Raw genomic sequence first — 20,788 nt, 5'->3', positions numbered from 1 at the left:
CTCGCCTGCCAAATGCTCACGGGCCCAGTGGCAGCCCCCAGAACCATGGCAGAGGCCCCGGGGGCTGGTTGGGGCCTCCAGTCAGGGGGCCTCGCCCATAAGTCGGGGGGCTGTGCCCCCACAGGCCCCCTCATAGCTACGGGCCTGTTCCCAGCCCCCCTTTTGGGAAGAGCCGGGAGTCCTGCTCCCGCCTGCTGGCAACGCAAAAGAGGGAAATAATCGGCTTGAGCCTCGTCCCGGGCACCAACTCTTTTGGTCATTGTTTTGTTTTTAATTAAACTGGATGATAAAGCCAAGACACAGACAGAAAGAGACTGATAACAAGACTGTAAATAGTTCAGAAAAGGGGAAAGGAAAGCAAAGCAAAGAAGAAGAAGAAGAAGAAGAAGACAAAGAAGAAGAAGAAGAAATAATAATAATAGAAAACCGATCCAGGGAGATGTGAGTGCTGCCAGAAGGGCAGGGGACTTGGTGAAGGCTTCACGTCACTTCTAAGATCACTGTCAAGACGAGGGCCAGAACAAGCCTGAAGCTGGCGAGGCTGGGTGCTGCACCTGGGGTGGGGGGAAGGAAAGAAGAACAACCTGTTGGGGGGAGGCAGGCAGCAAGACAATCCGTTCCACACGAAGCCTCCCTCCTCTCATGCTGAAATTCATAATCCAGCACAACCCCCTTCTAGAGGCTTCTACAGAGTGGACCGCATCTGCCACCGGATTAACACGCTTGTACCCTGGGGGTGGGATGGGGGCAGGAAATACTCCTCTGCCACCGGCCCACCGAGCCCAGGCTTGCCTGCTCTGGCTGGCAATGGATCTCCCAGGTCTCAGGCAGAACCAGATTAACAATTAGGCCAAGTAGGCACTGGCCTATAGGCTCCCACTCCTTTAGGAGCCCTGGGCTGGCTTCCCCCTGGTTTCCCCCCTTGCTTGCAGCCCTCCCAGCCTGCATGTGCAGCCAGCAACTGAGCTGCTCTTTGCCTGACTTGTCTGTTGCTGCTGCTGCTGGCATCGTTGCCAAGTTTGCCTCTCTCTGCCTCTCCTCCGCAGCTTTGTCAAAGGGGCTTTGGAGAAGGAGCCTGCAGTGGGGGCCATGGGTGGTGGGGCGGGCACTCTGACTCTGAGATAATTTGCGAAGGGCCCCCCAAGATATTGACTGCCTCGGGGCCTCCACAGGGTTTAATCCTGCACTGGTCTCAGGCAGAGGTGGAGGACGTTTTCTTGGCCTGCGTGGAACAGGGAACACTGAGGACTGAGCTGAGGATCTCCTTGTGCAAAGCAGACAGTTTTGAGAGTCCTCCTCCAAAGAAGCTGCCTTCAATGGATGCAGCCGCTTGGTCTGCCTGCCTGCAGCAGAGAGAAGCCATTCCAGGGACTGTCTGCAGCCAGGACAGTGCTCTCCCACCAAGCAAGAGGAAACATCGGTGTTCTGAGAAGAGGTCTGGGCATGAAGGGAAGCCAGGGAAAACAGGCAGAGCTTCTGCAGAGCATGGAAGGCAAGGGGCCATGAATCCTGGAGGTGGAGGAGTGGAAGTCCCAGCCAGAAGTTCAAGAGGCAAAAGAACAGTGGCAGCACAATATATGAAATACAAAAATACAAAAATACAAAATATTGTGCACAAATACTCTTAACTGGTGTAAATAAAGTTCTATTATAATGAAATGAACAGCCTACAACAGTGGGCATACATTCATACAGTATAAATAGAAATAGAAAACAACAGTCTCAAAACAATATTCCAAGGAGGACCCCACACAGTCACAGAGTTTTCAAAATGAGTACAATGACTCAAAAATAAAGTTCCACAGGAGTCCCTCCGTTGTTTGTTGACTTCTGAAGGACAAATTCTAGCCTTCACGCAAACCCCGGATTTGATTGCGTTCCGCTGCTCCTGCAGCTTCCTCGTAAGTCAACTGAAAAATCCAGCCTAGTTCTTTCTCAAACGCCCATTTTGATATCTTAATTTGCAGCTAATTAAGATATCAAAATGGGCGTTTGAGAAAGAACTAGGCTGGATTTTTCAGTTGACTTACGAGGAAGCTGCAGGAGCAGCGGAACGCAATCAAATCCGGGGTTTGCGTGAAGGCTAGAATTTGTCCTTCAGAAGTCAACAAACAACGGAGGGACTCCTGTGGAACTTTATTTTTGAGTCATTGTACTCATTTTGAAAACTCTGTGACTGTGTGGGGTCCTCCTTGGAATATTGTTTTGAGACTGTTGTTTTCTATTTCTATTTATACTGTATGAATGTATGCCCACTGTTGTAGGCTGTTCATTTCATTATAATAGAACTTTATTTACACCAGTTAAGAGTATTTGTGCACAATATTTTGTATTTTTGTATTTTAGAAGTTCAAGAGGGGCTGAGTGATGGCAAAGGGGTTGGGTGAGTTCTCGCAAGAGAATTCCACAGAATAGGCAGTTTCTTACCATTTGAATCTTCTGTTCCTCTTGGGATATTTGGATTTTCTAAGGAGGAAGAGGGGGAAAAACAGTAATAATCAGATAGCAATTCTATATGGGAGGGGGAAATCACCCGGGTTCCTATTTTCTTCATGCATCATCTGATATGACCACACTTAGAAGCTAGGTGGGTTCAGACTGTCAGGTGGAAGTTGGGGTAGAGACCACACTGGTCAAACTTCCCATCTTGCTATCCCTGTTCCAATATCATTTTAAGATAGTGTAAAGGTGGTGGGGAAAAGGCGGGGATAAATGGTGTCATATGACACCACGCCATTATTTCTGGCCAAAAAACCAGACGTGATGTCTCCATGTTGCATGATGCTCTAGGAATCCTCTAGAACTCTACGATAAAAATCATAGAGGTCAGAGGGATTTTTAGAGCGTTGCACAACACAGTGCAGCCACGTCCGTTTTTAAAGTCAGAAATGGCATTGAGACATTGCTTGGTGCCACCCTCCTGCCTTCAACTCCCCCGGCCCTCCTGCTAGTGCTCAGCCCTCGTGCGCAGTGAGGTGTATGCAGGGTGGGGGAGGTGTCTGGAGGGCCAAAACCAGAGAGATTTGTGGCCTAGAGGGGGTCAAGCGAAGGCTGGCAATTGTCCCCCTACCAAATACGATCAGCCTGGTGTGGGTGTCGGTGGAGCCAAGTGGGTTCTGTGCCGTGCAGCGGAACATGGAGCCGTTGAGTTCTGCAGGCACTCGTTCCAAGACCAGCTCTTTCCCATCATGCTCAGCGCTCCCGTCCAGAAGTCGGCTCCCCACTCGGGTCCAGGTGAACATGGGTTCCGGGAAGACTTCGTTCTGCAGTCCAAGCCAAGAGGGTAGAATAAATAGGCCCAGGAGGGCGTTTTCAGACGTAACTGAGCTCAAAGCATCTTTAGTGTCATTAGGATTGGGCCCCCAAACATGACCCGGCCAAGTCTCCTCAACGTAGTCCTTTCTACCCGGGCAAAGGAGTTCCTATAATTCAGGCCAGGGCAGGCCAAAAAGAGAGCTGGGCAAAGGATTCTCTGCCTCCTTTGCAGTTTTGCTTTCAGGTATCCAAAAGGCATGCTGTGGGAATTTTCAAATTGCAGGACATTATTCCAAACTGATTTCCGGACACAGACAGCCTGCCTGTTGGGGAAAGGGAGGCCAAGGGGCCCTCTGGATCTCAGAAGCTGCCTTCTGCTGAGTCAGACCTCAGGTTGCCAGGTCCAATCCAAGAAATATCTGGGGACTTTGGGGGTGGAGTCAGGAGACATTGGGGGTGGGGCCAGGAGCAAGATTGTGACAAGCATCATTGAACTCCAAAGGGAGCTCTGGCCATCATGTTTAAAGAGACTGCACACCTTTTAAATGCCTTCCCTCCATTGCAAATAATAAAAAATAGGGGCACCTTCTTTGGGGGCTCATAGAATTGGACCCCCTGGTCCAATCCTTTTTAAACTTGGAGGGTATTTTAATGAGAGGCACTGGATGCTATGCTGCAAATTTGGTGCCTCTACCTAAAAACCCAGCCCCCTCAGAGCCCCAAATGCTTGTGGATCAATTCTCCATTATACCCTATGGGAATCAGTCTCCTTTGGGTATAATGGAGTGCCCTGCAGACATTTCCCTCCCCACCCCCACTTTCTGATGACCCTGAAGCGGGGGGAGGGCCTCCAAACTGGGGGATCCCCTGCCCCCACCTGGGGATTGGTAACCCTAGTCAGACCTCTTGGGTTTATGAAGCTCAACATTGTCTGCTCTGGCTGGCAGCAGCTCAGCATGGTCTCTGGGCTCTGCTGGCAGAGGAAGGTCTTTCCTACCGACTGCAGCCTTCAAGCGGGGCCTGATCCCAGGGGCTTTCTGTATGTAAAGCCGGGGTTCTGTGCCCCCTCCCTCCCTGGAATCTTTGTTGTCCCTTGAGTCCCCAGGAGCACAAATTGCTTTCCCCCCTCGCAGAAAGCCCGCACCCATCACTTTGCACTTAACACGCTCCGTGCGCTGCACAGATTAAGTGGCAGCTACTTCGCAGTCTGCCTGCAATTGCCTCCTAATGACAACAAACGTGGCTGCTGATGAGAAGGCAGCCGAGAGCACACAAATCCCGAACAAGGCGCTTGCACGGAGTTAATGGGGCGAGAGGCTGCACACCGGCCATGCCAAATCCCCCCACCTTGGGCCTTGCGCGGGGCAGGGGGGGGAGAAGCAATCTGGAATTGCTTGGGGGGGGGCCCTAACTATTATGTCACCCAACTGCTGGTGGAAGCGCCTCTGAAATTGAGTGGCCAGCCCAGCTCACTCTGGACTGTCCGCTCCAAATGGCCACTTTCCCCAGACCTGTATCTTGAGGTCATTTTGATGGGTTTCATGCAGGGACCTTTTGCCATGGCCCCTCCCTCCCACTCTCCAGAAAATTTTTCATGCACTCAGAGCCCCCCTTCAGCCTCCTTCTGCATTCAAGGTGCTCTTTTTCGCTGAGCAGAAGGTAGCAACCTCCTCCCTGTTTCTTTGCTAGTTTGATGCAGGGATTAGGGTGTCGAGGAAAAGGTCAGGGAGACACATATTCAGTCCCCACTAACCCATGATGCCTCAGGTCAGTCGATCTCAGCCTAACCTGCCTCACAAGGCTGTCGTGAGGCTGAATTCTGGTGGGGACCCCCCTGTATGCAACCATGAGCTCCTTTGAGGGAAGGTGGGACAAAAACGTGATGTATAAAATTTCTTCTCAAGGAGATCTGAGCTCTTGTTCACCAGACCAGTGTTACAGGGAAAGGTGCCGTTTCCTGATCTCTCCTTCACCCTCCCTTGGGTTGCCCACATTTCATCTCCTTCCCTGATTGCTCTCCATTTAAATCAAACTCTCAGCAAGACACAAACCCAGATGCCCATCTGCCCTGAGAGGCCCTGGCAAAGCCAACCGGAGGCACTGTTACACACCTGAAAGCCATGAACCAGGATGCGGACTGTGTCTCCCACTCGGGCCCTCGTCGGGGTCATCATGATCTTGGGTCCCTTGGGAGCCACTGCAGAAAAAGAGAGCTGGTGGGTGGGTCTCCCCAAGCTCAGATTCACTCCTCCCCAGCCCCACCCTCCCTGCCCCCCTCTCAGCCACTGCTCCTGCTGGCCCCGTCCGGGCTGTTTCCAGGGGTTTTATCATCTCAAGCAAAACACAGCAGCACCATCCTCTCCTGAGCTTGTGCTGCCAGCAGCCACAGGAGGTAGGCGTGGACTTGGCCAGATCCAGGAGGGAGCCTGAACCAGCAAAGGCACTATGGTGCAACAATGCCCACCCTCACCCAAGCCGGGGCTCAGAGGAGTTGGCTGGGCAAGAGAACTTGGCCTTCTAATTCTCTGGTTCCAGGTCCAATCTTGCTCCCTGGAGCTGGAGCTCCCAATGACCAAATGCTAAATGAGAATGACTCGAAAATCTGAGCTGGCCCCCCCTGAGCGCAGTTTGCTACCCCAGAATATTGGCTGGGTGGGCTTGCAAACATACGCTTGATGTGCATCTAACTGAAAATGCAGAATGCAAAGGTCAAGGTTAATCAAGACCCCTGGAGTTAAAAACCATGTCTAGAAGAAAGGTGCTGGGGCTCATTGTCCAACATATGAAGGTGCCTTCTACTTAAATTAGACCGTTGGTCCATCAAGGACAGCAGTGTCCAGTTCTCCAGGTTGAGGACTTCCACTTCACCTACTGCTTGGTCCTCTTGCCTTGCTTCAGAGAGAGCCAGTTTGCTGTAGTGGCTAAGTGTGCGGACTCCTATCTGGGAGAACTGGGTTTGATTCCCCACTCCTCCACCTGCAGCTGCTGGAATGGCCTTGGGTCAGCCATAGTGGTTAAGTGACCAGACTCTTATCAGGGAGAACCGGGTTTGATTCCCCACTCCTCCACCTGCAGCTGCTGGAATGGCCTTGGGTCAGCCATAGTGGTTAAGTGAGCGGACTCTTATCTGGGAGAACTGGGTTTGATTCCCCACTCCTCCACTTGCAGCTGCTGGAATGGCCTTGGGTCAGCCATAGTGGTTAAGTGAGCGGACTCTTATCAGGAAGAACCGGGTTTGATTCCCCACTCCTCCACCTGCAGCTGCTGGAATGGCCTTGGGTCAGCCATAGTGGTTAAGTGAGCGGACTCTTATCTGGGAGAACTGGGTTTGATTCCCCACTCCTCCACTTGCAGCTGCTGGAATGGCCTTGGGTCAGCCATAGCTCTCACAGAAGTTGTCCTTGAAAAGGCAGGTGCTGTGAGAGCCCTCTCAGCTTCACCCACCTCACAAGATGTCTGTTGTAGGGGAGGAAGATAAAGGAGATTGTGAGCTGCTCTGAGACTCTAAAATTTGGAGTGGAGGGTGGAATATAAATCCAATATTTTCTTCTTCTTCATGTGGAGATGCTGGGGATCACACCTGGAACCTTCTGCATGCCAAGCAGCTGTTCTTCCACTGAGCCATGCCCCTCCCACAAACCTAGAAGCTTTTCCAGGTGTGTACTTTTCCACCCAGGAAAGAGACTTAGTACCTGCTCCAAAGTGTTCCATTCCTCATTCTCTCCACCACCACTCCTTCTAAGAGCGGGCTTGATGGCTGAGTACTGATCAGGAATGCAACCCTCCAAGGGCAGTCCCCAGCAAGGGGGAGGGGTTCTGCACACTCCATCAGGGGACTCCCCAGGCAGGCAGGAATGTCCCTCTATCAATTACAGAGACTCCCCCTCCCCACATTATCCTCCAGGAACACCAAGTGTTGTAGGAGGTGAAGCATCTTTTTAAAGGAAAGGAAAACAGATGGTGGTGGAAATTGGACTGCTCTCGCTGCAAACAGCTTATAGTACCCTTCAGAGAGAGAATACACCAATCATCCTCTCACCTCTCCTGCTTCCCCCACCCCTCCTCCCCCTCCCACTACTTAACATCTCTCATTTCTAGAGCTGAAAAAATGGTAGGAGAGATGAAACTCCTACAGCGAACTCTTATCTGGGAGAACTGGGTTTGATTCCCCACTCCTCCCCTTGCAGCTGCTGGAATGGCCTTGGGGCAGCCATAGTGGTGAAGTGAGCAGACTCTTATCTGGGAGAACCGGGTTTGATTCCCCACTCCTCCCCTTGCAGCTGCTGGAATGGCCCAGGGTCAGCCATAGTGGTTAAGTGAGTGGACTCTTATCTGGGAGAACTGGGTTTGATTCCCCACTCCTCCCCTTGCAGCTGCTGGAATGGCCTTGGGGCCGCCATAGTGGTGAAGTGAGCGGACTCTTATATGGGAGAACCTGGTTTGATTCCCCACTCCTCCACTTGCAGCTGCTGGAATGGCCTTGGGTCAGCCATAGTGGTTAAGTGAGTGGACTCTTATCTGGGAGAACTGGGTTTGATTCCCCACTCCTCCCCTTGCAGCTGCTGGAATGGCCTTGGGGCAGCCATAATGGTGAAGTGAGCGGACTCTTATCTGGGAGAACCTGGTTTGATTCCCCACTCCCTACTTGCAGCTGCTGGAATGGCCTTGGGTCAGCCACAGTGGTTGAGTGAGCGGACTCTTATCTGGGAGAACCGAGTTTGATTCCCCACTCCTCCACTTGCAGCTGCTGGAATGGCCTTGGGGCAGCCATAGTGGTGAAGTGACCAGACTCTTATCTGGGAGAACCGGGTTTAATTCCCCAATCCTCCCCTTGCAGCTACTGGAATGGCCTTGGGGCAGCCATAGCTTTCCTAGGAGTTGTCCTTGAAAGGGCAGCTGCTATCTCAGCCCCACCTGCCTCACTGGGTGTCTGTTGTGAGGGAGGAAGATGAAGGAGATTGTGAGCTGCTCTGAGACTTTGAGATTCAGCGTGAAGGATATAAATCCAGTATCTTCCTCCTCCTTCACCACACGAGCCCTGCTTTGGATGGCCCAGACTAGTCTGATCTCATCAGATTTTGGAAGCTAAGCAGGGTTGGGCCTGGTGGGAGACCACCAAGGAAGTCCAAGGGTTGCTACGCAGAGGCAGGCCATGGCCAACCACCTCTGCTCACCTCTGCCCTGCCCTGGATGGTCCAGGCCAGCTAGATCTCATCAGATCTCAGAAGCTAAGCACAGTCAGTTCTGATTAGTACTTGGAAGGAAAGCAAAGGTCCCCTGTGCAAGCACTAGCCGTTTCCGACTCTGGGGTGACGCTGCTTTCACAACGTTTTCACGGCAGACTTTTTACAGTGTGGTTTGCCATTGCCTTCCCCAGTCATCTACGCTTTCCCCACAGCAAGCTGGGGACTCATTTGACCAACCTCGGAAGGATGGAAGGGTGAATCAACCTCGCGCCGGCTACCTGAATCCAGCTTCTGCCAGGATCGAACTCAGGTCATGAGCAGAGAGTTTGGACTGCAGTACTGCAGCTTTACCACTCTGCGCCATGGGGCTCTTAAAGGATGACTAAAAGATGCAAGCACCAGTTGTTTTCACATTTTCACAGCAGACTTTTTACGGGGTGGTTTGCCATTGCCTTCCCCAGTCATCTACGCTCCCCCCCCCCCCCCCCAGCAAGCTAGGGACTCATTTTACCAACCTCGGAAGGATGGAAGGCTGAGTCAACCTCGACCGGCTACCTGAAAACCCAGCTAACGCCGGGGATTGAACTCAGGTCGTGAGCAGAGCTCAGGACTGCAGCTTCAACGCTCTTTGCCACGGGGCTCTTTCAGTACTTGGAAGAGAGACCACCCAAGAAGGCCAGCGTTGCTACACTGAGGCAGATTAATTTCGCTTGCCTTGAAAACCTTGCCGGGATGGCCTAAGTTGGCTGCTGCTTGATGGGACTTTGCCTACCACACAAGCGTTATCCTGATTTGCTGCCCATCGCAGTTTTTCAAGGGTTCTAAGAAGCACCTGGCAACTGTTACAAAATAAGACTTTGGGGTTCCCTGTTTGACAGCATGGCTCCAGATTGGGACCAAAACCATTTCTCATTTCCTAAAACCACCTCTGAATGTCTCTAACCTCACCGGGATGGTCCAGGCTAGCTAAATCTCATCAAATTTTGGAAGCTAATCAGGGTCAGTTCCAATTAGTACTTGGAAGGGAGACCACCAAGGAAGGCAGAGGCAGGCAGGGGCAACCCATCTCTGAGTGTTTCTTGCCTTGAAAACCCGACGGGGATGCCCTAAGTCAGCTGCCGCTTGATGGGACTTTGCCCACCACAAAAGAGTTATCCTGATTTGCTGCCCATCGCAGTTTTTCAGGGGTGCTAAGAAGCACCTAAGAGCCCCGTGGCGCAGAGGGGTCAAGCTGCAGTTCTGCAGTCGGAGCCCTCTGCTCATGACCTGAGTTGTAGCCCAGCGGAAACTGGTTCAGGTAGCTGGCTCCAGGTCGACTCAGCCTTCCATCCTTCCGAAGTCGGTAAAGCAAGTCCCCAGCTTGCGGGGGGGGGGGGGAATGTAGATGAATGGGGAAGGCAACGGCAAACCACCCCGAAAAAAGTCTGCCGTGAAAACGTTGTGAAAGTGACATCACCCCAGAGTTGGAAACGATTGGTACTTGCACAGGGGACTACCTTGACTTTTATGAGCTTTTGAGATTCACTCCTCCTTTCTTCAATGACTCACAGAAGCTCCTAAAAAGGTAAAGGTAGTCCCCTGCGCAAGAGCCCCGTGACGCAGAGCGGTCAAGCTGCAGAATTGCAGCCAGAGCCCTCTGCTCACAACCTGAGTTCAATTCCAGTGGCAGCTGGTTCAGGTAGCCGGCCCGAGGTTGACTCAGCCTTCCATCCTTCCGAGGTTGGTCAAATGAGTCCCCAGCTTGCTGGGAGGAAAGTGTAAAAGACTGGGGAAGGCAATGGCAAACCACCCCGTAAGAAGTCTGCCGTGAAAACGTTGTGAGAGCGACGTCACCCCAGAGTCGGAAACGACTGGTGCTTGCGCAGGGGACTACCTTTACCTTTTAAGAAGCTCCTCCACCTATTACAAAATAAGGCTTTGCGGTTCCCTATTTGCCAGCATTGCTGCAGATCGGGACCAAAACCATTTCTCATTTCCGAGAAGAGTCGGCAGGTGTCCGGCCCTCTGCACACAGGAGGCAGCAACCAGCTCCGGAAGTTGTAGCTTCCACCAAGATCAAGCCAAACAGGCCCCATTAAGGAGTGACTTTCAGCTGACTGCTGTCTTCGGGGAACAAGGAAAGATGTGCCAGAATTGATAAGGGTCACAGCCGATTGGATGAGAGTGGTTACCTTGGCAACTGGAGGAACAATATATATTGCCAGTTTGTGCAGGCAAGGGTGGGGGGTGACTCGGGGAGGGGAGGGGAGGGGATAGGAGCGCATTCAGGCACTCTAGACTTCCCATTCCTGTCACCACATTATCGTCACCAGAACAGCCCATCATATCTCTCATCTCATCTCTGACAGTCTCTTGCTGGGCTGGTCCTTTCTGTCCTTCGACAACTCATCTTAGTGCCTGTTTTCACAAGCAGGAGACCTTTCAGAGACTGATACAAACATTGCTTTTGACAGGAGAGAAAAACCAGGCCCAGTGGAGGAGGAAGGAGGAGGAGGAAGAGGAGCAGGAGGAAGGGGAAGAAGAGGAGCGGGAGGAGGGGGAAAAGGATCACCAGACTATTGTCCATCTCTCCCCCCAGCCCTGCACGCACATGTGAGTTTCAGATACAGATGGGCCAAGGGAGGTGAGATCAGAGCAGGTTTGGTGTCAGAACCAACGGGACTACCTAGGTGGTCCTCAGAGTTCAAAGCTGGGTCTACTAAGGTGGGACTCATTGATCAGGAAATTAGTTCAGGAAGGTATCTGGAGAGGAGAAAGGAGAGCCTGCATGTACAAGAGCACTGTATCTCAGAACTGTCAGCTATCTGAGACAAACAACAGAGGGGTGTCACTACCATTCCTGGCTCACAAGTCTCCAAAAGCAGTAGGCCAAGCATTTCAGGAAACCAGATGCTGGACTGTTGGATCCAATCCAGCTGGGCTCTTTTGGTCACTTCTTACTTGTGACAGTTAAGAATGGAATTATCCAAGACAGTATACCTCAAACCCCCAGGATGGTGTTGTGGGGGAACAAAAGCGCACATCTTGCAGAGGAGACTGAGTAGCTGATGTCAGAAGCCAAATGGTGAATGTGATGGACCCAATCCAATGTTTATTGGCCTGACTTGTCCGGACAAGCCCTAGAGCAGTGGGCAGAACCTCCATGGTTAGAGTCAGTCTACCTTTGGTGCTGGGGACAAGCAATGAAGAAGACTTTGGCTTTTAAGATCTACTGGTGGACTTGCCAGAGACATCTGGTCGGGAAATCAAGAAAAACAGACTGCTGGATACACACACAAATGAAGCTACTGAATCAGCCCTTTAGTCCACCAAGGTCAGTATTGTCTACTCAGACTGGCAGCGGCTCTCCAGGGTTTCAGGCAGAGGTCTTTCCCATCACCTTCTGCTGGTTCTGGAGATGCCGGGGACTGAACCTAGGACCTTCTGCAGGCCAAGCCATACCACTGAGCCATAGCCCCTCCCAATTAAACGCCCATTGGCTTTCTCCAAGTTCTGGAGAGAGATTGGCAGCAGGATGGGTTCTGAAGCCCAGACGTCTTCCCCAGACACAGGCAGACAAGAACAGGGCAAGTTCAAGTAGCTGTCTGGGACCCATCCTGGTAGCACTGCAGGCCCAGTAGGCAATGTCAGCCCCATCCTGTGGTGCTCAACGGGCCCCTACGGCATGTCTATCTCTATCCTCCCCCCCCCTCACGTCACCCCCAGCAGTTACCTGGAGCGCTTGGCCAGAGAACCAGCTTCTGGGACTCCAGGCCAGCTCCTGAAATTGGGGCACCCAGCACAGAAGGACAGCTGGTAGAAGACGACCAGTGTTTCTCTTCACACAAGAAGAGCAGAGAATAAACCGAGAGGACAGTAAAACCCTCCGCTTCCCCCAGCCGTGTTCCTTAATACCAGAGTGTTGGCCAAGTCCGTTAAATTAACGACCGTCAGCTAAAAGAGAAAGATTTCTCAGTGCAGCCAGTGAGGGAACTCCCCAGAGTCACATACCTTCCTTGGGCACTTTTTTAAAAAAGGAGATGACTAATTTTTATGACCCTTAATAAACACCAGCAGGGCGGTTATGCCTGTTAATAAAAGGAGGTAATCAAATCCCACGCTCCGGGTCGTAACCTCGAAGGAGGAGTAACTGGGAACTGGGCGCCTCTCGATCCCCCCCCTGCGGTCCCAGGAAGCAACTGGCAAGGAGGCCCCAAGGATCCAGGCTTAGCAAGCGGCAGGCCCAGGGGAGGGGTCATCTCAGGTCCAGGCTGCAGGTGGGAACTCTGTTCTCAGGGATGAGGCTAGGACAGGCCACTCCCCCTTATGTGCTAGTTTCCTTTCCAAAAGGACTTTCCGTTCTTAGGTCTCTCCCCACAGTTGTCACCAAACAGGTTTTGCAAGCACTGAATGCTCTCCCTTCAAAAAAAGAATCTGTGGACCAGGAAGCTACCAAGGTGGACACGGGAAGCTGCTGCATACTGAATCATACCAGTGGTGGACCTCCCTCAGGTCTCCTCTGACTGGCAGTGGCTCCGTTAGGGTCTCGGGCAGAGCAAGGCCCTTCTCAGCATCTCCAAACTGAGACCCCAGCTGGGAACTGCAGGCAGAACTGTAGAGCTCCTTGCTGGTACCCAGAGGCCCTTTGTGGGTAAACCAGTGACGCCCTCCAGACCCATGAACAGAACATCCGGGTATCCCGATGTGGACTGCCTTTGAACACGGAGGTCCCACTAAGCCACCGGAGTGGATAGTCCTTGATGAATTTGAACTGAGTTTGAATTTGACTAATCTTTTTGGAAAGCCATCACACCATCGTTCTGTCCACAGGCCATGAGTTCCACAGGTTAAAGGGGAAGAGAATCGGGTTTTCTGTGTTCCATCTGCCAAAGATGAGAAGATCTACCTTCTTCCTGTGATCTGGCTGTGAAAACATGGATGGGTGAACACTCCCAAGCGAATTGCCACAATCCCCAACACAAAAATCAGCCAGTGCTCAGCTCCAGCTAAGAAACAGAACCCAGTCGTGTGTCTCCGGCGTCCCATCTCATTCCATCACTGAATCTGCCAGACTGGTGAAGGTGCTCCTTGCCAGAGAGGGTGGTGCCCTCCACTCCCCCCACCCCCAATGCAGCCCCGGGGCCTCTGATCCAACAGCCGTCCTCTTCCCAGTAAAGCAGCCATACAAGCAGGAAAGGGACGGGCAGTGTGCTGAGGATTCAGCATGTGGAATCTCTTCTCTGCAGCTCTATAAAATAAAAAAAGGCAATTTCTCCTCAGTCCACCTGCCGCACAAACACCTGAAGGCACGCAGAGCTTTGCCCGCCCGGCAGTAAATCACGTCTGCCAGGGGAATCGGTGCCCCATCAATTATTCAGTCTTATTTACAGGTGCCATGGAAGTCTCTGCGCACAAAACTCTCTGGTTGTTAGCATGGCCCCGGGCTGACAGGACAGTGCCGGGAAGCGATGGATCTTGGTGTTTGTTGCTGGAGCTTTGCCTGTCTTTGGGTGAACAAGTTCCTGTCACGAGGCATCAATTCACCCAGAATGGAGAATGTCGAGATCAGAGGAAGAGGCCCGTTAGATCTTCAGACTTGCCAGAGCTCTGACAGGCAAAGGATGTTTTCGCCTCCAAGACAGCCGGCTGGTTCACACGCACTCGCCCATCACTGGCATGCTCACATCGAGAGATGTGCTGCAGATCGTCTTCTTCCATCCTCTGGACTTGCCCAAAGCTCCGCGTCCCATTCCTCTTGCATTCCACTTCAAGGAGCAGAATTTGTCTCATTAATGCCAGAATTGGACAACACCTTTTTTTCACGTGATTCACATCTCTTCTTCTGTTCTGCATGGTTGATGCTCAAACAGACACACTGACAGACCACTGCAAGAAACAGCTAGATTTGAATCCATGAGCACAGGGGGGGTAGAGTGGTTATGAGATTTCAAAAGTCTACACTCCTTTCAACAGATGCAAAAAACAAACTCTCATACAACGGCTCTTTTCCAGCAGTGTTTTCCTGCTATGCTGCGGTGTTTGGGCAAAGCACCATCCATAAAGAATCCTTCCTGATACAACACAAGCGCATTGGCAATGTGGTACAACAGTTAAGAGGGTTGGACACGGACTTTGGAGATCTGGGTTCAGATCTCTTCTCAGCCATAAAGACCGCTGGATCACCCTGCCCAGTCACTTTCTCACAGCTTGGCCTATCTGATGAAGTTGTGGTGAGGTTCAAATGCAGGAGAGGAGAACCATTTTTGCTCCCCAGGCCCTTTGGAAGATGATGTTATTTCTAGTTTGTTCTGTTTTTGGTAATGTTTCATCAGCTCACACTTCTGCAGTAGCCATGTGGAGAGTAGAGAAGATGTAATAGCATCTAGAAGAATCTTGAGAGTCCCTTGGACTGCAAGAAGATCAAATCAGTCAGTGCTAAGGGAAATCAACCCAGACTGTTCCCTGGAAGTTCAGATGCTGAACCTGAAGCTCCAATACTTTGGCCACCAAATGAGAAGGGAGCACTCCCTGGAGAAGACCTTGACGCTGGGAAATACAGAAGGCAAAAGAAGAAGGGGATGGCAAAAGAGGAGATGGCTGGACAGCGTTACTGATGTCACTAACACGAATTTGAGCAGACTTCGGAGGATGGTGGAAGACAGGAGGGCCTGGTGTGACTTTGTTCATGGGGTCGCAAAGAGTCAGACTTGACTGTGCGACTGAACAACAACAAAGTCAGCATTTACAGCTTGCTTTCAGTGTGCCAAGTGCTTGACATGTGCTATCTTGTTAGGACAGCCCTGACGGGAAGTGGAAATGCTGAGCTCCAAACCACCCAATGGGAGAATCCTGTCCTCAGAGTCCCTGCCATGTCCCTCTCTGCTGATCCGGAGTTGCTCTTTCCCCTACACCGTAGCTGGGAACTTGAAAGCAAATGGCAAATTGCCAGAATGAACATTTGATTGGAAAGCTGCTAATCACTCCCGGATGTCAGATATAATTTATTTACAATGTTTGTGGACAACTGTTATTCAGGTAGGATCCATTTCTGTCTTCTGAGTCAAAGGAGCGGATTCCCCTTAATTCACATTAGCATTCCTGGTGGGTGGGGTGTGTGTGTAACAACTCTCCCATTATCCTCATTGAGAAGGAGGAGGAGGAAGAAGATGATATTGGATTTATACCTCATCCCATGCTCTGAATCTCAGAGTGGCTCACAATCTCCTTTACCTCCCCCCCACAACAGACACCCTGTGAGGTAGATGGGGCTGAGAGAGCTATGACAGAAGCTGCCCCCTTTCAAGGACAAGCTCTGCGAGAGCTATGGCTGACCCAAGGCCATTCCAGCAGGTGCAAGTGGAGGAGTGGGGAATCAAACCCGGTTCTCCCAGATAAGAGTCTGCTCACTTAACCACTATGGCTGACCCAAGGCCATTTCAGCAGCTGCAAGTGGAGGAATGGGGAATCAAACCCGGTTCTCCCAGATAAGAGTCTGCTCACTTAACCACTATGGCTGACCCAAGGCCATTCCAGCAGGTGCAAGTGGAGGAGTGGGGAATCAAACCCGGTTCTCCCAGATAAGAGTCTGCTCACTTAACCACTATGGCTGACCCAAGGCCATTTCAGCAGCTGCAAGTGGAGGAATGGGGAATCAAACCCGGTTCTCCCAGATAAGAGTCTGCTCACTTAACCACTATGGCTGACCCAAGGCCATTCCAGCAGGTGCAAGTGGAGGAGTGGGGAATCAAACCCGGTTCTCCCAGATAAGAGTCTATTATGAACATATGAAGCTACCTTATACTGAATCAGACCCTTGGTCCATCAAAGTCAGTATTGTCTTCTCAGACGGGCAGCGGCTCTCCAGGGTCTCAAGCTGAGGTTTTTCACACCTATTTGCATGGACCCTTTTTTGGAGATGCCAGGGATTGAACCTGGGACCTTCTGCTTCCCAAGCAGATGCTCTACCACTGAGCCACCGTCCCTCCCCAAAAGTCTGCTCACTTAACCACTATGGCTGACCCAAGGCCATTCCAGCAGCTGCAAGTGGAGGAGTGGGGAATCAAACCCGATTCTTCCAGATAAGAATCCGTGCACTTAACCACTACACCAAACTAGCTCTTTTTCAATGTACGATTTGGGGATCTGGGGCACAAAGGGCTCTCGCTCTCTTCTCCAGCGTTTGATTGATGGTGATCCCAACCCACAGATCTTTGTGTTCTCTCAGCCGGTGGCTCCATGAACACCTTTGTGCTTGTTGTGGGGATGGAGGGGTCAGTCACGAGAGCAAGCAAGTCCGATGAACAGTGACTTAGCCACGGAAAGCACCTTCGTGCAGCAGCCTTGGCAACGCTGGGAAGGTGGGATTGTTTCTATTTTTAAAAATATGTCTCCTGCCACACACAGTTCTCTGCTGCAGTGATATATTTTTTGAAGGAGGAGGGAACTAAAAAATGGGGCAAAAATATTCTCCTGCTCAGAATGTCAGCAAGAAGGCATCCCTTCCATGCTGGTTTTGCTTTACGGTGCTGATCATGTAGCCAGATCTGATTGGCTACATCCTGCCATGACATCACCACCTAGCTTAGGCGGTTCCTGATTGGTCGGTAAAAATGGCACCTACAGCAGCAGCAGAGAGATGCTGCCAACGACAGTGGAACTGAGCAGGAGTGGGATGGAAAAGTCACTTTTTAGTGGAGTTTTCTGGAGAAGATCTTCTGTTCACAGAAACTCCCCTTTTTGTGTCAGAAAGTGCTTGCCCAGCACAGCTCAGCCCTGACTCCTTCCCCTTTGTCTGTTGCTCCAGAGACGCCCCAAACTGAAAAATTACATGGGAGGGGGCTGGAGGAGGTTTTGAGCCCCTCCCCCCCAAGCGGAGGGCCTCTTTGACAGTGCCCATATCTGGCAAGTGCAAGATTTATGTCTCTCTCAGCCCAAGGCGGTTTTTCCTCTGGGATTAACATAAAAGGTATTTTGTCTTTAATATGTAAATGCTGAGTTTGACAGGAAAAGAGAAGCTCTTTGCAAAGACACAACTCAATGAATTGTTTGATCAGGACACCCTTCCTGGGATTAGCTCCTTACAGAACACTGGCTAATCTTCCTCCAGCCTGCGAGAGGAAGAGAGGGGTCCACGGCAGCCTTGGATCAAGAAATGGGAGTTTAATGACTTCTCTAAAGTGATTAAGGCCTCCTTTGACAGAGAGTTTTTGCTAAGGCCCCAGATCAGCTCTCAAGTCTGTCTGATCCACCGCTGGCTAAGCAGCTCTGGAATGAATCCGAGGCCTCCCAGCCGCTTCGGACCAAGGCATGGAGGCGGCTTCTTTAGCCATCTTCCCACACACCCCCCCCGCCCATCCACAACTGGAAAACTTCAGGGGTGAGGCAAACTCGGGGGGGGGGATTGGACCCCAAAGCCAGTTTCTGAGACCCAGCAATGCCAGTCGTACCCCATCTCCCTCCTGAAGCACGAATCAGTGGGTGTTACCTGCTGCCTTTTTAACTGTCCTCTTTATAGCTCCCCTAGTATTTTGGTTCTTGTAGTTGGTTAGATGGGCAGTTGGTTTAAAAAAAGGCAAGGAACCAATGCACCATTTAATTACCTGATCGTTTTACTGTTTTAATATTGTTTATTATATGTTATTTTATGTTGTTAGCCAACTTGAGTCTTTGTAGAATGGGTGGGATATAAATCTGTTGGAACATGGAAAACCACCGCCTTCCCAAGATTGCCCTGTATGGCGAACTCTCCACCGGCCATCGTAATAGAGGGGCACCAAAGAAGAGGTACAAGGACTCCTTGAAGAAATCCCTTAGCACCTGTCACATCAACCATCACCAGTGGTCTGACCTAGCCTCAGATCGCAAAGCATGGAGGCACACCATCCACCAGGCTGTCTCTTCCTTTGAGAACACACGCATAGCTGGTCTTGAGGACAAAAGGAGATTGAGGAAGAATCGCACTGCTACAGGACCAACCCTAAATCAGACTTTTCCCTGCAGCCGCTGTGGCCGGACCTGCCTGTCCCACATTGGTCTTGTCAGCCACCAGCGAGCCTGCAGCAAACGTGGACTATTGCACCCTTCTTAAATCTTCGTTCGCGAAGCCAAGCCGAGAGAGAGAGGGGATATAAATCTTAACATAATGAATGAATGAATGAATGAATGAATGAATGAATGAATGAATGAATATCCATGCTGAATTCATGGCTAAGAGATGCCGATGGCCACATGCTTAGATGGCTTTGAGAACAAATCCCATAAACTCATGATGCCTAGGGATACTCTTGGGTATTGGCTGTGACAGAGAAATGGAACCTCCATAGTCAGAGACAGTATATCCATGGATACCAATGGCTGGGATCAAGCAGCAGAAGAGCACTGGTGCCTTCAGGCCTGCCTTTCCTGGAGGCCTCTGGATTGGTGCCATTGGAAACAGGAAGTGGGGGGAACTCTCAGTTTCACCCCACCAGTTAGCTCCCAGGTTCTTCACAAGATTGGTCTCACCCAGAATTGGGAAATCATGCAGGCTGCGGGGTGCTGCCAGGAGAATTCTGAGACAAAGAGGTGTCTCGTTTCCTTCTTGATTCTTTCCAAAAGAAGGTGCGTGATGCATTTTTCACGTTTTGGAGGTGTAGTTCTAGCAAACTTAAGCTGCTTGAATGAAGCCGAGGACGAGCGCAGAGAGGTGGAGAGGAGAAATCCCTCTGTTCCCTTGTTTCCGGCCCCACCAAGCCTCGTTAGCTTGGATGCTGAACACAAAGGATGGGAAGGAGCAACCAGAGCAAAAACAATCCCCCAATTGCCCTCCAGATAACCAGCTCTTAAGCCAGGATTTCTGCTAGGGAGAGACAGAAAGGACAGAAAGAGAGAGAGAGAAAGAGAGAAGGAACTGCCTGGGGAGGAAGAAAGGAAGGCAGACAGGGACATCATTTCAGTGTGACAAGAGAGCTCAGTCGGAAGGCATGTTCTGCTCCTCAGACGGCCACTAATGGCCTGCAGAGCCCATTAGACATAATGAAAGTGCAAGCAGGCAGAGCTGAAGGGGGAAAAGGAACTTCATTAATTCGGGAGAGCGAGAGAGAAAGAGAGAGTCCCAGGACTGGATGCCTGGAAGAACACCCCGCCTCCCACCCGCCACCCGGGTTCCTTCCTGTCATTGCCCCAGTTTGCTTCCCTGGAAACCTAGCTTGCAAATAGGGTTGCCATCTCCAGGCTGGGGAATTCCTGGAAACTGGGGAGTGAAGCCTGGGGAAGGAGAGATTTGGAGAAGGGGAGGGACCTCAGCAAGGTATAAATGCCAGAGTCTCCCGCTTCTCCAAAACTGCTGAGTCCTGTAGTCTGGAGATAAACTGTAGTTCTGGGAGACCTCCCTGGAGGTTGGCAACCTAGCTTTCTAACCTCTTCCCGCTGGCCTAGCAGGACTAGATAGGAAGAGGCTGGCTTAGAAGGCTTTGAAAAAGGATTAGACAAAGTCCTGGAGCGCTCTACCAACATTTGATTCTGCCATGATTGCTCATTGGAACTCCATTTTCCGAGACAGTCTATCTCTGAGGGCAAAGCTGCTGCCTTCTTCTCCTGCTGGCAGACTGCCTGGCAGCCTCTGGTGGAAACAGGATGATGGGCCAGCTGGCCCAATGGTTGCCAATCTCCAGGCAAGGCCTGGAGATCTCCTAGAATTACATTCCATCTCCAGACTACAGAGATCAGTTCCCCTGGAGAAAACAGGTCCCTTGCAGGATGGACTGTGCTGAGGTCTCTCCCCCTCCCCAGACTCCCCCTTCTAGAGGCTCCACCCTCAGATCTCCAGGAATTTCCCAACCTAGAGTTGGCAAGCCTAGCAAGGGAGCTCTTGGGCTGAGCCTGAGCAAATTTCGCTGGCTAAACAGGAAAGAAACAGCATGGTAACACTTCAGGTTCTCCCAGGTTTGTGCAGTCAGCTGATGAAACAATTCAAAGTTGATTAATTCAAGGCACACGATGAACTATTAATGTGCAAATAAATTCACGTATCCCGCCACACATCTGTAGGGGTGTTTTTTGGGGAAAACTGAAAAGAAGCCTTTTCACTGGAGCTTTTAATGAGGGTTTTTCATCTTTCCCAGATGCTTTATCACCAGCTTCTGGGCTGAGGTCTGTTTTACAGACAGTTTTATTCTGTTGGGTTTTTTTTTAATGACCCTAGGCTTGCTTTACTGGCTTGTTTTTATATTGGTAATCTATTATTTTAATTGTAAACCGCCTTGAGCAGGATTCTGGAAAGGTAGCAAAGACATCTCCTAAAGAAATGAACAGACAAGTGTGAATAAATGTAGGATTCCTTGGACAAGAGACATGAGTCCATGATGGGGGTGACTGGCTGCCTCTCCTCT

At 51.1% G+C, this 20,788-nt stretch overlaps 1 protein-coding gene across 1 annotated transcript in view; it reads right to left on the bottom strand.

Moving 5' to 3' along the window:
- Window positions 1–248: 248 nt before the first annotated feature.
- IGSF21 (immunoglobin superfamily member 21) overlaps window positions 249–20,788 on the bottom strand; it is a 148,320-nt gene continuing 127,780 nt past the window's right edge. The window contains exons 7-10 of the mRNA XM_060259586.1: window positions 5,367–5,452; window positions 3,071–3,263; window positions 2,428–2,466; window positions 249–554 (exon numbers count right to left, since the gene is read on the bottom strand). Coding sequence (XP_060115569.1) covers window positions 481–554; window positions 2,428–2,466; window positions 3,071–3,263; window positions 5,367–5,452 — 392 coding nt within the window. The 3' untranslated portion in view covers window positions 249–480. The remainder of the gene's footprint in view (window positions 555–2,427; window positions 2,467–3,070; window positions 3,264–5,366; window positions 5,453–20,788) is intronic.

Source organism: Heteronotia binoei, chromosome 18, assembly GCF_032191835.1.
Source record: "Heteronotia binoei isolate CCM8104 ecotype False Entrance Well chromosome 18, APGP_CSIRO_Hbin_v1, whole genome shotgun sequence".
In the NCBI taxonomy this organism is placed as follows: Eukaryota; Metazoa; Chordata; class Lepidosauria; order Squamata; family Gekkonidae; genus Heteronotia; species Heteronotia binoei.
This window is presented reverse-complemented; position numbering and strand designations above follow the sequence as displayed.